The sequence below is a fragment of the Asterias rubens genome, chromosome 12, assembly GCF_902459465.1.
Source record: "Asterias rubens chromosome 12, eAstRub1.3, whole genome shotgun sequence".
NCBI classification, from domain to species: Eukaryota; Metazoa; Echinodermata; class Asteroidea; order Forcipulatida; family Asteriidae; genus Asterias; species Asterias rubens.
In genome coordinates, this window is record NC_047073.1 from 13,464,804 (window position 1) to 13,482,457 (window position 17,654).

Genomic DNA, 17,654 nt, shown 5'->3' on the forward strand with positions numbered 1-17,654 from the left:
TGGTGTTTCTGGTCTGATCGGCAGCATATTGTGTCACAGCATCTTATAAAGTATTACATAAGGAATAGGTCTCATACTCCAAGAAGGTGGCTCCACATACTTTGCATGACCAAATGCTGAGCGCTCTTTGAAGCGCTATATATAAGAACCTAGAATTATTATTTTCTGTATTTTAATGGAGGCTGGTAATAACATTGAATATTCCATTCCATCTATAGATGCAGCGAGAGATTCACGTCCATTCGCTCCTCAAACATCCCAACGTGGTCAGTTTCCATAGGCACTTCGATGATGAAGACAATATTTATATCATCTTGGAATTATGCAGCAGGAAGGTTGGTCAATATGTAGTGACAAATTATTATTAAAATTTATTTTTTTCTAAGGAACTTACACATGTTTTTAAAATGAGGAGAAGTGTCTTCTCAGACCTATGTTGAGGAAGGTTGGTAACTTTTTAGTGAACAAATATTATAATTATTATTTTTTTTTAAATGATTAGAAATTTCTTCTCAGACTTATGCCGAATATGAGATTGTAGGAAGGTGTCTGGTCAATCAAGAAAAAAAAATATTTATAAAATTCATATTTATGGTACTGACAAACACATATATTTTTAAGATGACTAAAAAATTCTTCTCAGAATGATGCCATATGAAGGTGTGGTCAGTCTGTGTTGAAAAAAAAAAATTATTACGATTCATATTTAAAAATCATTATTTTTATTAAATTTACAAATGCATTTTTTAAGATGATGAGAATTTTTCTCTCTCAGAAGTATCCAATATGGAGCGTGGCCAGTCTGTATCAATAAAATTCAAATTCAGGGGCGTCAAAGTACTTTTTTTATATGATCAGATATTTCATCACAGAAGGTTAGTCAACTCTACAGTGCAGATTCATCATTAAAATTCACAAATCAAGGAACTTCAAAATGCATTTTTTTTTCCAGCTGCTCAGAAATTCCATCTTAGAACTATGCATTAGGGAGTTTGGTCAATCTTATGTATGCCTCAGATGTTGTCATTTGGCTCTTTACTATTTAAACAGCCCATGGTCCTCTGCTTGTGCAAATATTGTGACGATGACTAGTAGTTCCTGCTTTTTAGCTGTTGTGAAAGATTGACCTGAACAAAAAAATGAAGACTGACAGCGTCAAAGGAAAATTCCTTTTGATATTGGAAGAGGAAGCTTATATTCCGATCCTCCAGTTTCTCAAAAATCACCATTCATCAAAATTAATGATCGCTTTATTAGAGAAGCGAAACAAAAACTGTGGAAGTGCAAGACGTTCTAATAACACTAAAGATTAAAGGAATGTTGTATTGGCCCAATGACCAGAGCACTAATGTAAAGCGCATTGATGGGGTTATTGTAAAATGCGCTACATAAGAACTAGTTATTATAATCTCATCCAATGAATGGGTAGGTCTTCACCACCTTCAATATCATCATCTTAAAGGCACTGGACACTTTTGGTAATTACTCATAAACAATTTCTTGGTAAAGAGCAAAGGAGAGCTGTTGATAGTATAAATCATTGTGAGAAACAGGGGTGGATTTCACAAAGAGTTAGGACTAGTTCTAACTTAGGACTAGTCCAACGAGATGTACAATTTGCATGGATAGTTCTAAGTTAGGACAAGTAACTGGTCCTAACTCGAGATAAGACTAGTCCTAACTCTTTGTGAAATCCACCCCTGCTCCCTTTGAAGTAGGTAAGAGAAAGAGGTAGTTTCTCTCTCAAATATTGAAAGACTTCAGTTCGGAAGCCTTGTATCTAGGCATCTGAAGGAACACAAATTTGTTCAACAAGGATGTTCTTTCTTTCATTATTCTCTTGCAACTTCGATGACCAATTGAATCAAAATGTTCACAGATTTGTTATTTGTACATAATGTTCGGTACCAATTGAGTCAAGATTTTCGCAGATTTGTTATTTTTGTTATGTTTGTTATGTTCGCATACACTGGTCTTTGACAACTACCAAAGGTGTCCAGCCGCCGATTTCACCAAACTCTTCCTAACTTGAGATTAATCTTAGGACTTAGGATTAATTAAGTTGCAAATCCATAGACGTTAGGACGCATTGAACCCATCCTAAGTTTACTCGTCCTAGCTCGAGATAGGATTAATCGTAGCGTTTCATTAAAATGGCTGCAGTGCCTTTAAAACTGTACATGTATGTTCATCTTCCGAGTCTACACAGCGAGCTTATGTTCCTTGGCTCTGGCGCCTCAGGCAGTCTTTCACTCTCTCACTCTGCCTTGCACCGTTTTGATCGATTTAAAATTTCCCCAGCGATAAGGATTTAGGAGGTACATGTACATGTTGGACAGTGGGTAGTCTTAGATTGTGTATGTTCATCTCTCTGGAACAAACCAAATGAATTTAGGTTCTTTAGGACTAAATCTTTACACTACAGGCATTCTCTGTTTTCCTGAGCTGTATCTGTCTTTTGTTTTTTGCTGAACTAGGGGTTTAGATCTAGAAGTGTGCGGAGGTGGCTAGTTCTTGATTACTTTCATCATCATCTTAGATTGTGTATGCTCATCACCAACTATTAGTATTTTTAAGAGTAAACTTCAAGCTATGGATATGGGTAACATCATCAGGGGGGGGGGCTCACTTCATGTAAATCGTTGCTGCTCAGTCACCTGCACGTGTACATCCCGATATGTGGAGATTGTGCAGTATTCCACCAGAACCAGAACCAGAACCAGAACCAGAATAAACAGAATGAATTTAGGACTAAATCATAACTGGCATTACAACGTATGTGTAATTTCTAGCACTGTGTCTGTCTAGTTGAACTTACAGATGAGAGTGTGGAAAGTGGCTGGTTCTTAATCCCGTTAATTATCATCTTAGTTTGTGTCTTTTCATCTCTAAACACAGAATGAATTTGGGTTCCTTAGGACTAAATCATAACTGGCATTCTGTGAGATTTAGTTGGACGAGTGTGGAAGAGGGCAGTTCTTTATCATGATTATTATCGTCATCTCAGAATGCAATGTCGTTTTTTATAACGTCAATCTCTGAAACACTGATGTTGACACCTCCTTAAACTTAAAGGTAGTGTCTCTTCACACTGAATCTGCTAATCAAAGTTTTTGAGTATACATTTATTGTGTAGGAGTTAAGTAGGAAAGCCCTTTTTCTTCACCATCCTTGTCATCATTGTTTTGATTGTGCAACTTCATGTTTGAATATTTGTACGTTTTTGGTGTTATGGGGGGCAAACCTTTTTAAATTTTAATATTTGCCTCTTATCAAATCTATCAATACCAAACTATGATGGGACGAATATATGTGCGGTTTGGGTAGATGTTTGCCCTTATCATACCTCATCATCTTTTGATTGCGTCTCATGTACAGGGATGAGAAATTTCAGATTTGTATCTAAATTCAGACTTGTTTTTATGTCTGCCTAGTGACAAATACACTTCAATTTTCTCCACATTTAAAAGATAAATCCTACTCTTTGATCTACTTCTCTACAGGCATGATGCTCTTCCTACTTAAGTCTGATTTCTGATTTGTTTGCCCTTTGAAAAATCAGAAAAACTGTGATTTTAAATAGCTTATTTTAAAAGGTTATTTAACCCTACACCATATGAAAAAGTAGGCCAGCCCAGTTGTGTTCAACAAATATTTCCTATTTTTTTTCCAAGGACCAAATGTCACGCCTATTCTCTAGTACGGTAGTGAGTATACTGTTACCTAAAGCTTATTGGAATCTAGAACTCCAGGGGTTATCCAAAGCTGGAACTGCTATCATTTTAAAACATGCCTCCTAAGATCCGGATTCAAGTTTCAGACTTTTTTGTTATCAACCACGAATCTGACTCCTGCATGTAGACTACAAGGTTTAACAAACTTTATGTAATTTCTAGCACGATTGCAATTCTATACCACACTTACATGTACCCGGCCCCGGCAACACACTCACATTACACAAGTACTGAAGTCACTACACTGGCTACCAGGTCGAATCTCGTATTAATTTCAAACTTCTGTTGCTTATCTTTCATTGCATACAAGGTTCCGCTCCTATGTATAATATTTCTTTGGTAAAACCATACACTTCTGCACATGAACAATCTCCTGGATCTTCTAACACTTGCTTGTACTTTGTCCCTAAGAGTAGGAAATCATTGGGCGATAGGTAATTTTGACATACTGGACCCACTCTCTGGAATGACTTATCACTTCAATTTAGTAAAATTTCTAGTGTTGATACTTTTCAGATTAGTTTGATAACCAGCTTGTTTAATATGACTTATCTGTAGTTCTCCTTTCTCCAGAAGACGATCAGAGCATACTGATCGAAACGTCAAGTTGAAACCAACGGTTCTTTTCAGAACCACCCCAACTCATTTAAAGATAGTCATTACATGGTGTTACCACAAACCTATCATATATAAATTTCCACCATTGAAAGTTTCAAATCCTACTTAAAAGTTCTTCGTCTGATTGTTCTCGTTCCTTACTGTGTGAGGGTTCTCTCTTGTGCGCTTTGAGCACCTTAATTTGGTGGATTTTGGCGCCTTACAAATACTCTATATTATTATTATTGTTTTAAAAATTATTTTCAGTCTTTAGTACAAATGTTAAAGCTACGCAAGACCTTCACCGAGCCAGAGGTGCGGTACTTCATGAAACAGATCATCGAGGGAGTCCGCTATCTCCACAGTCACTGTGTCCTACACAGAGACCTGAAACTAGGCAACATGTTCCTGACGGATGACATGGGGGTCAAGATTGGGGACTTTGGGCTGGCTGCCAAGCTGGAGTTCCAAGGTGATCGCAAGAGGTAGGATTATGTTCATGTGTTCTAAGGAGGAAGTGATTAGTGCGTGTTTGTGGACAAGTGTGTAATGCATGTTGGTCCGCAGCCAGACCTATTTATGATACTTAAAGGGTTTGTGTATTTTTTGTACGACACAAAACACAATGCACACAGATTTAACGGTTTGAAGTCATTGAAAGCTTCCCTTCAAATATTACTTGCAGAGCTGCTGTAGATTTTTAGAAATGAGTAAAATACTGTCACAATTTTCTTATCAAGATATGAAAACTTTGCATATACAGCGTTATCACGCGACTCTCCTGAAAACATCGCTTTGTGATTCTCACTTTTTTTTCTCAAAAACTTGAAGACTTATGAAGCTAAAACTTCTACAGGTAAATTATATAACATACATGTACATCTTCACTCACAGTGAGTAGGGACTCATGTCATGGCCAAAAACTTGATCTACAAAAGGCATCAAAACCTTTTAAGAGATGGGAAACTTTGATCTAAGGAGAGTTCATTTTTCAACCCTCTAGTATTAAGTTTCCTTAAAGGCAAAGTATACGTTGTTGGAAGCATTTAATTGTTTTAATCCTACATAAATGTAGTATTCAATCAAACTAACCTGTAAGAAAATATTAGCCTTTTTTTGAGGTATCGCCGGAAATCCGGAGCGAGTATGTTCACCCAGGAAGAAAACTCCCTAGTAGGAATACACTCGCAGATTCAAATTTTGGGGCATAAAAACCTGATATCTTTTTACATAGTCACATTACTTCAGAGTAAACTGTTTCTCAAAATGCTTTACATGTATGCTATCGAAGCTGATGTAGGCTTCTGACCAAAAGTGCCATTAATTTTAAGAATTGGCAAACATTTTCCTTCCCTTTGAGCTACTTGCCTAGACATTTTCAACAAAAATTGTGTACATTAGTACAGTGACAATCATGGTGGCCTGTGACTCATGTCACTGTCGTACCTACTTTGTATGATAATGTATGACCGTGACTCAAGTGACGTATTCTATGATTAGAAATGTGACTCATGTTACGGCCGTACATCTTTAAAATCTGACTGTGACTCACATCTGGTGACTTGCCTGTACTCGTATTCAATATGGAATGTGGCTTTTAGACATAGGGATTCAAAAACATTTCAATCTGAGAAATGTGTTTGTACGAAATGTTTCTCAAAATGTGTATTTCAATTATGGGTCATTCTTAATCCATAATCCATACAAAATATTAATCTTAATCCATTATTTCTGCGTGGACATAACCACTCAATATTTTCGTTAATGCTTAAAAAACACTACCACCCTCTGAAATGGAATTTTTACAGATTAGTTTTATTTTATACATCTCCATTTACATAGGATTTAAACAATAAGACGGACCCAAAAACCAATGGCATACTTTGTCTTTTAAGGCACTGGACACCTTTGGTACTTGTCAAAGGCCAATATCTCACTTGGTATACAAAATAACAAATCTGTGAAAATTTGGACTCGATTGCTATAGAGAATAATGAAAGGAAAAAACTCATGTTGCACAAAGTTGTGTGCTTTCAGCTGCATAATAAAAGGCGACAGACCTAAAGTCTTATATTGTTTGAGTGAAGGCCCGGTCCCACTGCAGCGATAACGAAATCGATAACGATCACGACGCAAAGAAAACGCATTCTATTGGTCGAATTGCTCCACGCAGAATACGCACACACTCATTCAACCAATGGAATGCGTTCTCTTTGCGCTGTATCGTTATCGTTGTCGTTATCGCTGTAGTGGGACCGGGCCTTCAGAAGTGATCTCTTTGTCAAAAACTACCTTACTTCAGAGGGAGCGTACTCTCGTACCTTCATGGTTTTTCAATCATTACTCAGTTCTGACGATCGTATTTTGTTGTATTCTTTACACAGGACAATGTGTGGTACACCTAACTACATTGCCCCAGAAGTCTTGGGCAAGATCGGCCATAGCTTTGAGGCCGATGTCTGGGCTCTTGGCTGTATACTGTAAGTGTTCCTTTAGTATGAACGTGTCTGAATGGGTGGCTACAGCTACGGCTAGGGCTAGATTTCCATGTCATCATGCCTTGAAGCTTAACACACCCTTAGCAACAGTCGTAGCCAGAGCTGTACCTGCCAATTTGGAAATAGCCTCTTTTTTTTATGAGACACTACTGTGTTTGGCCATGAACCACGTAGGCAGCTATAGCTATGGCTGTATAAACACATTGCAATGCTTTAAAATATAGGCTGTTTTTAGAAACAGCCATAGATGTCAATTTAGTCAGGGCCTATATACATGTACATGTAGACCCCCCGCACGATGGGTAGCGGACTCACACGCGCTTATCCTGTCTGCCATTTTGTGAGTCAAAATCAGGCACAAATATGCACAAAAGATGTGACTCCCAAAATGATGGAAATGGTAGACAGGCATATTGTTGTGAGGTGTGTTTCGCCTTGCGTAAGGGTTCTAAAGAAATCCATAGACCCTTGCATCACGCCAAATGCTTAGAGGTCAAGCACACATTTACACACATAGAACAGCTACTGTCCTATGACCTGCCTCCTTTTGACGCTTGTTGATTCTGACATAATACGGAAGGAGTCTGTAGAGCTGAGCTCACCCCAATCAATGAAATCATGTTCTTGTTTATTTTTCAGCTTTACAATGTTGGTCGGGAAGCCACCATTTGAGACCAGCTCCCTCAAGGAAACCTACTCTCGTATCAAGCACAATAAATACATCCTCCCTGACAGTCTCTCGCTGGGTGCCAAGTCCATCATCACAGCCCTCCTGTCCTCAGACCCAGATGAACGGCCCCCTCTAGAGGCCATCATAGACCATGAATTCTTCACCGAGGGTTACATACCCGAGACGTTATCGCCTACCGCTTGTACAACAGCGCCCTCATTTCCGATCACTAAGGTGCTGATCAGTGACGGCTCGGGCGGGATTGTCACCAACGATTTTTGTCGGTTGAGGAGGGAGAGTACGTTACAGCGGAGGGACGTGACTGCGCCGTTAGCCCAGCTGAAAATGTACTCCAGCGGTAACGTTCCACACGCACAGCAGCAGAAGTCGCCCACAAGTGTGGTGTGTAAATTCTTTCAAAAACCCGCCCAAATTTAATTTGTTTGAACAATTGGATTTATTACATAAGGACATAAACTAGGGCCCTTTTCGAAACCATGGCTTCGGCTTTGGATTCGGATTCCGTCTCTTTTTCTTGTCTGAAGCCCTGAGTGTGTACGCGTAGTACGCGTAGTTGTCAAACCACCGCAGGGCCAAGCTAGCCAGGGCCGAATCCGGAGCCGAAGCAGTGGTTTCAGAAAAGGGCCTATGATACTAGCAATAATGCACACACAGCTCTGTTTTGCCGTCAATGAGCCGTATTCATAAAAAAATAGCAATGGGAGACTTTCTGGGACGATAGAGGGCAGCAGACTTACCGGGTAAATCCATTGTTCTCAGAATTATGCGCATGTTCAGAACTACGTAAACAATGGAAATTTACCCGGTATGTCTGCTGCCACCTAGCGTTGGAAAGTCTCCTATTGCTTTTTCTAGGCTTTTGCTTACATCTTTATACAGATGTATGTACAAAGATGTGAGCAAAAGCCTAGAAAAAGAAATTGCTATGTTTTATGAATACGGCCCAATGTGTGGACATTCCTTTGTTATGTACACTGAAGAAAATTCCTTTTCTTCAAAACGTGGTGATGTGGCACAACTGTTTCAGCCGTTGCTCTCGACCAATGGAAATGAAGAAACTGTCTTATAAGAACAGGTCCAAGCTCGCGTGTCACGCCCATGTTTCAACACTTTTTACTGGTCATAAACAAAGGTTTATACACACCCACATGATGCGCTCTCCACCAATAGAAATATTGAAACTGTCTGAGGTATTTATGAATAAAGGATTAAAACAATGGAAAGGAAAAAAAATATATATGTATATACTTTTTCTTTGATTTTTTTTCAAAGTGCTTTGTATCCCTCAGGATAAGATACTTAAGTTTTGTTGATTGAGATAGTTGCGTCAAACGTGTCTTTTCTTCTCTTTGATAGTCTGGTGCCAAACAAGCTAGTACACCCAAACTGAGATCAAAACATGGCCATGGTTCAAGACCTAAGACTCCTGTGACTTCGGCGTTAAAGACCGTCATGTCAACAGTTACAGAGAAGAAGGGTATGTTGAGGATTGTAGTACTTTTCTTTAATTTTCTTTATCATCATTATCGAAAAAGGCCACACACCAGACTACTGGGTGTCAAACGTGATTGGTCAAAGTCTGCATCAAGGCTGCATGGCTATATCGACAAACCAAGCCACAAGCCACAAGCCATTCAGATGTCACCTGCCCAGAGCAGCTTGGTGCCGATTAAACAGATGGGCTAGATTTTTAGTCTAGCCTGTGAGTGTGGAGTGCTCTCTAAGCAGCTGCCAACATCACCAGTGACTGCATTACTGATCTTCTACAGTAGCGTAACATGAGACCAGCCGTCGATTTCACAAAACTCTTCCTAACTTAAGACTAATCTTAGGACTCAGGACGAGTCCCAACCCTGCACTGTAGCATGCAGACCTTAAGATTAATCCTAAGTTAAGACGAGTTACTCATCCTAACTCGAGATAAGACGAGTCTTAACTCTTTGTGAAATCGACGGCTGGCCTTATAGATCGTCATCATCATCACACATACTCTATGTTCCCAAAACTCGTCTGGCAAGTTACGGAGACCGTGCCTTTTCTAGCTGCGCACCGCGTCTCTGGAATTCCTTGCCAGACGAGCTGAGGTACACACCTGATCTGTCTACAATCTCAAAACTCATCTGTTCAATTTGTTTGCTTGCTAGCTTCCGGCGCCTTCGAATGGTACCTTCCAGATACTGTGCGCCTTATAAATTTTATGTTGTTATTTTTATTATTTTTCACAGTTGCCCTGGCGAGCAGTCCCTAAATTCATGCTCTAATCAATTTTTCTTTGTTTAAAACTAAATTTAATATTGTTAGATTCAATGTTTCAACAGTGGACATGTATGTGATTATTGTAGAATAACTTGATTTTGTATTTGTCTTATTTTAGTTGTCGTTAGCAGACGATCAGCCCCAGTTAGCATAGAAACGGTTGCTGAGATGTTGCAAACATGCATAGAACACTTGCCAAGGGGTAGGTTTGAATTTAAAATAGTAAATAAGATATTCATTTTGGCTTTACCAACTAACACCGATGTGTGTTAGCACTGTATACTCAGTACTTTCTGGAGTGTTGTGAAAAAAAACACCCAGGCATATTACTCGGGTGGGATTCAAACCCACGACCATTGCAAGTCTAGAGCAGTGTCTCATTGGTTCCCACGCAAGTAATATTACTGTGATTTTCACAGAACTCGGAAGTATACAATGATAACAAATTTTGGTGTCTATATTTATGGGTAAAACCAAAATGATAATAACATCAATAATACAAATTAATTTGTAATGCGCTGAAAATTCTTTATCCCTGTACAAATTTAACATTTATTGAAGAGTAAATAACAAGTTAGGAATCTTTGGGGTATTATCAGCACTGTTATACCTCATACAACTTCATGAGGGAGAGCAGAATTCGCTATTGATGCCAGTGCACCCGATGACGTTAAAGAAAAGTGAGAACAAAAAAAGAGTATTGTAAAAAGTTTGCCTACTCTAAGTTTCAGAGAATTCCAAACACGTTTCTGTACTTTCAAAACGACCATAACATAATAAGGTGTTTAAGTTTCACTGTCTTTGGGAATAAAAGTGTGAATACAGGCTTTACTCTAAATTTCAGAGAATTCCAAACACGTTTCTGTACTTTCAAAACGACCATAACATAATAAGGTGTTTAAGTTTCACTGTCTTTGGGAATAGAAGTGTGAATACAGGCTTTACTCTAAATTTCAGAGAATTCCAAACACATTTCTGTACTTTCTCATGAAGCAGAAATATGTTGTTCAGTAACCTTGGTTTCTGTGAAGATAGTAAAGGGTGCGTTCCTTTTAGCATCCCTGGGTCGACCCCGGTCTGCCCCCGGTCTGTCGAATAGCTTTGACGTCATTTCAGGGGCTCACGTGGGTCAGCCCCCAGTGCCCTGCTTGTGGAGTGGGTCGCTTTGGGGCTGGCCCCAGGTGCATGACGTCACTATGAGGGCGGTGAGTGATTATTGTTTAGCTCTTGTCAGGGGCTCACCCGAGTGAGCACCGCAGGGTAGACCCAGGGAAGCTAAACGAACGCACCCAATGTCACAAAGTAGTTATAGGGTGTCATGGCCGAGTGGTTTAGAGCATTGACTTAAAGTTCTGGTGGTTTAGTCTCACAGTTTAGGTTTGAATCCCGGTCTAACACTTGGGTCCTTGAGCAAGATGCTTTACCATATTTGCTTCTCTTAACCCAGGGGTATAAATGGCCTTTGGAGGGCCAAGGTAGCCTGGAGATGTAAATTCCGCTGAGAAAGATTACAGGAATGTTATTGGCCCAAATGACCAGGGGTGGATTTCACAAAGAGTTAGGACTAGTCCTAACTTAATAGGACTAGTCATATAAGAGATATAAAAAACATATGGCTAGTCCTAAGTTAGGGTGAGTAACATGTCCTAACTCTAGATAGACTAGTCTTAACACTTTGTGAGATCCACCCCAGGGCACTAAAGGAAAGTGCATTGATATGGCCTTTGTGAATTATTATTATTATGGTACATGTAACTGTATAAAGTAGTTTGTGAAATTTAACAACCTCAAGGCGTATCTTGAAGTAAATCTTTTTAATTTTGCCTTTTTCCTTTCACAGGTGAACATCAAGGTACATCCAAATACAAATCCCAAGCTAATGAGGTGTTGTGGGTCACCAAATGGGTGGATTACTCTAATAAGTATGGCTTTGGTTACCAGCTCTCGGACAGGACTGTAGGCGTCATGTTCAACGATAAATCTCGTATCTCATTCTCTCCAGACCGGAGGTAAATGTTTGTGTTGATAGTTCAGTCTCCTGGGCCCAATTTCATAAAGCCTGTAAGCACAAAAATTTGCTTAGCATGAAATTTCTGTCTTAATAAAAACAGGATTACCAACCAAATTTCCACGTGATTTTCAGGATAAGCAAACAACAGCTGAATGCCAGTAACAAGCAATATGCAACAAATTAAAATTTGGTTAATAAACTTGTTTTCATCAAGGAAGAAATGTCATGCTAAGCAAATTGTTATGCTTACAGGCTTTATAAAATTGGGCCCACTGCTTACTGCAGAGTTCTGTGCTCACAGTCACCATTCTCCAAATACGTGTGAGCTACAAATTCCTGCGCTAGCTGTGCAAGTAAAAATTACCCGCTAACCCGTACAAATTTGCTTGACATAGGCACAAAATTCCCTGCCATAGATTTCACCAAACTCTTCCTAACTTAGGATTAATCTTGTGACTTAGGACAAGTCTCAGCCCTGCAAGGTAGCATGCAAACCTTAAGATAAATCCTAAGTTAGTACGAGTTACTCGTCCTAACTCAAGGTTTAGTGAAATCTGCTGCTGCTTCCGGAAGCGCTGATTATTTGCTTATAAGCAGAGCCATGAAATTTTGCCCTGAAGATTAGCAGAGTATACTGTTTGTAGTGTCGAGACCACACCGTCTCTGTTAAGGGCCACCACTCCCTCAAAAGGGATTTAATACATGATTGTAACTCTAAGTTTTTTATTTATTTGCTTATTTTTTAGAAAATACTAAATTCATTGGTGTATCATGGCTTAGCGGATAAGAGCGCATGACTCAAGCTCTGGTGTTTCTGTTCAGCAGAGTGTGGGTTTCAAGTCTTGGTTGGGATGCTCGTGTTCTTTTAAGCAAGACACTTATTTTTTTATAGCTGTGTCCTTTGGATGGGATGTAAAGCTTTTGGTCTTGTGCGTTGTGAAAGAACCCAGTGCACATATCAAAAAGGGAAGGGGTTCGTCCCGATGTTCCTGGTTTGATTGGCTGCATATTGCGCCACATCACCTTGTAAACCATTACATGGTTCTATGTCAAGGAACTTGGGTTGATTTCACAAAGAGTTAGGACTAGTCCTAACTTAGGACTAGTCCTGGGAGATATTAAAACTTCAGGCTAGTCCTAAGTTAGTATGAGTCACTCCAGCCTCGCTACCATGGGCAGCGCGCCGTAATCGATACCTCTCGTCACTAACCCCTGGTAGTGATGTACTGGAAAACAATGCTGATTGGCTATGGAAATTGGTTATGTTAGATGTCAAGTGCGTGAGCGTAGTTTTAAGTTTGCGTGCACGCCCGCGTTTTTTATGACACAAAAAACAAAAACATTTTTTAAGAGGAAAGACATGCGTGTGCGCGTAGAAATAATTGAATAATGAATATGTACGCTCATTAATGGCTCATTTAAATGTGCTAGCATATAGCACATTTAAATTGGCCAATTCCAGGTTCATGATCGAGCAAGGCATGCTGGGAAAAAAATGGCGCGATGAGATCGATCACCCCTGGGAACGAGGTTGGAGTAACTCGTCCTAACTCGAGATAAGACAACTAGTCTTAACTCTGTATGAAATCCACCCCTGGTCTTATTTTTCAAAAATGTAGCTCCACAATACCTTGCAAGAAAATCCCTTAATGTTAGAGTGTCACTGTGTGACGAATATGAGTGCTATAGAAGAAGTGGCTGTTGGATCTTTGCACTTATAGATAGTTGCATGAGAATAGTTTTAAAGGCAGTGGACACTATTGGTAATCACTCCAAATAATTATTAGCATAAAACCTTTCTTGGTGACGAGTAATGGGGAGAGGTTGATGGTATAAAACATTGTGAGAAATGGCTCCCTCTGAAGTGCCATAGTTTTCGATAATGAAGTAATTTTCCACGAATTTGATTTCGAGACCTCAAGTTTAACTTGAGGTCTCGAAATCAACTATCTAAACGCACACAATTTCGTGTGACAAGGGTATTTTTTCTTTCGTTATTATCTTGGAAGTTCGATGACCGATTGAGCTCAGATTTTCACAGGTTTGTTATTTGATGCATATGTTGAGATACAACAAATGAGAAGACTAGTCTTTGACAATTACCAATAGTGTCCACTGCCTTTAAGATTAAGAGATAGTGAGAATAACTTAAAACCCTTTTAAAAATGTTGGTTTAAGCTCTCCTGACCACTTTACTCCATCTTTAAAACTTACAGTTCAGTGCAATATCTTTCAACGGATGACAAGGCGCATACATTTAGTCTTTCTTCCGTGCCGTCGAGACTTTCTAAGAAAGTCACTCTCCTTGACTACTTCTCAACGTACATGGATGAACATCTTGTGAAGGTAATATACAACCCGTTACGTTCAATAGATGTTTAATTTGCATCGGGGATAAAGAGTGCTCATTTTGGTTTTACCCATATACACTTTATGCTCAGTACTTTCCTGAGTTCTGTTTATAAAAATCACAGGCGTATTCTCTGGCGGGATTTGAACCCACAACCTTTGCAACTCTAGAGCAGTGTCATACCAACTAGACCACCAAGATTGTGTGGCAAGCAAGCCTATTCCGATTTGTCCTCAAAGGAATGTTATGAACGCAATGTATGGAGACTCATATCAACCTCAACAGTGTACTGGAGTTGCACATACTACGTGTATATACCACTGGAAAGCCCTACTCAAAAAAAGGGATTTAAGTTCGTTTTAGTTTTGTGTCTGTGGCGCTAACCTACGCAACACGAGTGGCCAAAGAGTAGGGATACTAAACTCCATAATGCTAATAATTATTTTGAGTAATTACCAATAGTGTCCACTGCCTTTAAAACACACTTGTTCATGCTTGCTTTCCCTACAATTTGACAACACTGGACTTCTTCTAGACCAGTGCCTTTGAATGCTTTACAGAAAAGTGGGTCTTACAAATGCTGTACTATTATGTATTCATTATTTTCACAATCATGAAAGAATCCTTTCATTTGCTGCTTTTTTGTTTTGACAGGGCCCTTCATCCGATCCCTCCAGTCCAACGTCACCGATTGGAGATTTAAAGGTATGTTTCAGGACTGTATGCTTAGTTTTTTAAAGGGCAAGGACACCAAGGCAATTTCTCCTTGGTAAAGGGCACCCTTTGAGGAAATTGTACATTTCTACTGGAGCATTTCAAGGGCACCAAGGCAATCACCAGGGGCATGGAGGCAATCGCCTGCGATGCCTCCATGAAGAATTGTCACGCCTGATGTTTGTGTCGAATTTCGATCAATCAAATCGATCCAATTGGCTTCTTGGCAGGTGCTTCGATAATTGAAGGAAAATAAAGATAGGATTTAACAAAAACATCCTGAGAGGACATTTGCAACAGACCGAGTGTAGACAGGTTCATAGAGATATATATATTTTTTTAATTAAAAACCTTTTACTTTAACAATATTTTGTTGTTAAGTTTGATCTACATCTTCACGGCTTGTTGTGGCCTTATACCCAAAGGTCGCAGTAACAAAGGTTATGTGTCATCCTTAAGTGTCACGACAGGGACTCGAATCCACAGTCTGCTGATCGGAAACACCATAGCTCGAGGCCGGTGTTCTTGTCTACTCGGCCACGCCACACCAATAAGCTTGGAGATGCCCTCGTGTGTAATAAAAGCACAATGGAAATGTCGTGGCCGAGTGGTTAAGAGCACTGAATTCAAACTCTGGTTTCTGATCAGCAGCGTGTGGGTTCAAGTAAGCAAGGCACTTAACCATTGCTTCGTCCTTCGGATGGGACACAAAGCCGTTGGTCCCGCTTGGTGTGTAGTGCACATAAAAGAATCCAGTGCACTTTACAATACAATTCAATACCAAAAAAAACCTTAATTGTCCCTGCATGGGAAATTCCTTATTGAAAAGAGAAGGGGGTTCACCCCTGTGTTCCTGGCTGGATTGGCAGCAAATTGGGCCACAGCACCTTGTAAACCATTACATCTACATGGTGCTATGTAAAAGGAGTAGATCTCACAAAAATTCAAACATAGTCCCACATACCTTGCAGAAAATACTGTATGTTAAAGTGCCTTGAACGCCTCACTGAGTGACGGATTATGCTCGCCAATAAGAAGCCACTAAAAATTTTATTATTATTATTATTGGTTTTTTTTTTAGTCGAATGAAGTGAGCGAGTGTGCCATCCGATCACCATCACCGAAGCGTAAAGGACCCGACCACACCCAGGCAGTGGGCGGGGCATGTCCATACCTTGTGCAATGGAACCGCACCCCTAAGGCAATCGCTATGTACCTCAGCAATGGAACATTCCAGGTAGGAGCAGGTGCTTATTGTTAATTGGATTGATACATCATTGATCCTTAGAATATGATCTATACAATTAATCACTTTTAATTTCAAAAAGTAATTAAACCCACAAGGGAAACTGACACAAGGGAAACTGACTGGGTAAATTTGAATTAATTTTGAATTGACTGAAGAATTTCTCACTGAATTTGCACAAATACCATTGAAATATAAACAATTATTCAATGTTTTCTGAGTATCACCAGATTGTAAAAAATCCATTAAGGACATGAGTGTCATTACCTTTGCTCCAATGCAGATCTATCAGGGATATCTATTTGCATGACTCGTAGTAAGGCAGGTAGTTTACATTTACTGTTACAGCAGCTAAGGAGGGGAATAAACTTCCTTCCTATATTAAATCTGCTCCATCTGTGTTTATGTTTAAGAAGATCTTTAAAAAATAATGTATTTCCTAATAACTGTATTATTGCTGTTTTATTTGTCTAATGTTTAATTGGTTTGTTGATATATTGCTGATCACTATTGTAAACCTACATGTACATTATAATAATAATGATAAATATTCTTCCGTCTGTAGATGAATTTATTTGACGATCACACCAAATTGGTTCTGAATCACAACGATAGTGATCACCTGATTACGTATATCAACGAGGAGCGTATCGCCAGCACCTATCGTCTCATCCAAGTCACCCACCACGGCTGCTCCACGGCAATCGCTAAGAGGCTTCATCTGGCGAGAGAAAGAATGCAAGACATGATGGGAATAGGGAGTGATGCGTCAGAAGATGACGTGGAGGAGAGTACTGACTTATAGGAGTGCATCTTATAAGGATCTTGCCTTCTCCAAGTGGAGGTAAAAGAACGATTCCCATTATGAGAACGCTCCATTTAAAGGCACTGGACACTATTGGTAAACTACTCAAAATAATTATTAGCATAAAACCTTACTTGGTAACGAGTAATGGAGAGCTTTTGATAGTATAACACATTGTGAGACACAGCTCCCTCTGAATTAACTTAGTTTTTGAGAAAGAAGTAATTTCTCACTAAAATATTTGAATTTGATTTCGAGGCCTCAGAATTTGATCTTGAGGTCTTGAAATCAAGCATCTGCAAGAACACACCTTGTGCAACAAGGGCAATTTTTCTTCCATTATTCTCTAATTTGACGAGTCAATGCAGCTCAAACTTTCACAGGCTTGTTATTTAATGCATACATGTTGAGATACACTAAAGTGAGAAGACTGGTCTTTGACAATTACCAGTGTCCAGTATCTTTAAGGGTTACGTTGCCTTTGATTGGGCTAGTTGGTCTATAAAAAGCGTTTAAAACCGTTCGTATTAAAATGCATATAATGAATATGAACCACAAGGGAAACTGACTGGGTAAGTTTTTAAATGATTTTAGGGGGTTGAACAAAGAATTGGCTAGAGTGGGATCGAACCAACGACTGTCGGATTAACGTGCCGGCGCTCTACCAACTGAGCTATCTAGCCCTATGTTGGCGGTGTCCCTATTTTGTCAATATCTTTGTTCGGGGGTGCCAGTCAGAAGCCATACAACCG

General features: G+C 39.5%; 1 protein-coding gene across 1 annotated transcript in view; it reads left to right on the forward strand.

Annotated features, from left to right (window-relative positions):
• Nucleotides 1-17,041, forward strand: part of LOC117298063 (serine/threonine-protein kinase PLK1-like) — a 38,217-nt gene extending 21,176 nt beyond the window's left edge. Inside the window, exons 4-14 of the mRNA XM_033781293.1 lie at nucleotides 219-335; nucleotides 4,599-4,816; nucleotides 6,716-6,811; nucleotides 7,469-7,901; nucleotides 8,877-8,997; nucleotides 9,895-9,978; nucleotides 11,617-11,785; nucleotides 14,004-14,133; nucleotides 14,792-14,842; nucleotides 15,933-16,088; nucleotides 16,663-17,041. Coding sequence (XP_033637184.1) covers nucleotides 219-335; nucleotides 4,599-4,816; nucleotides 6,716-6,811; nucleotides 7,469-7,901; nucleotides 8,877-8,997; nucleotides 9,895-9,978; nucleotides 11,617-11,785; nucleotides 14,004-14,133; nucleotides 14,792-14,842; nucleotides 15,933-16,088; nucleotides 16,663-16,902 — 1,815 coding nt within the window. The 3' untranslated portion in view covers nucleotides 16,903-17,041. The remainder of the gene's footprint in view (nucleotides 1-218; nucleotides 336-4,598; nucleotides 4,817-6,715; nucleotides 6,812-7,468; nucleotides 7,902-8,876; nucleotides 8,998-9,894; nucleotides 9,979-11,616; nucleotides 11,786-14,003; nucleotides 14,134-14,791; nucleotides 14,843-15,932; nucleotides 16,089-16,662) is intronic.
• Nucleotides 17,042-17,654: the final 613 nt, after the last annotated feature.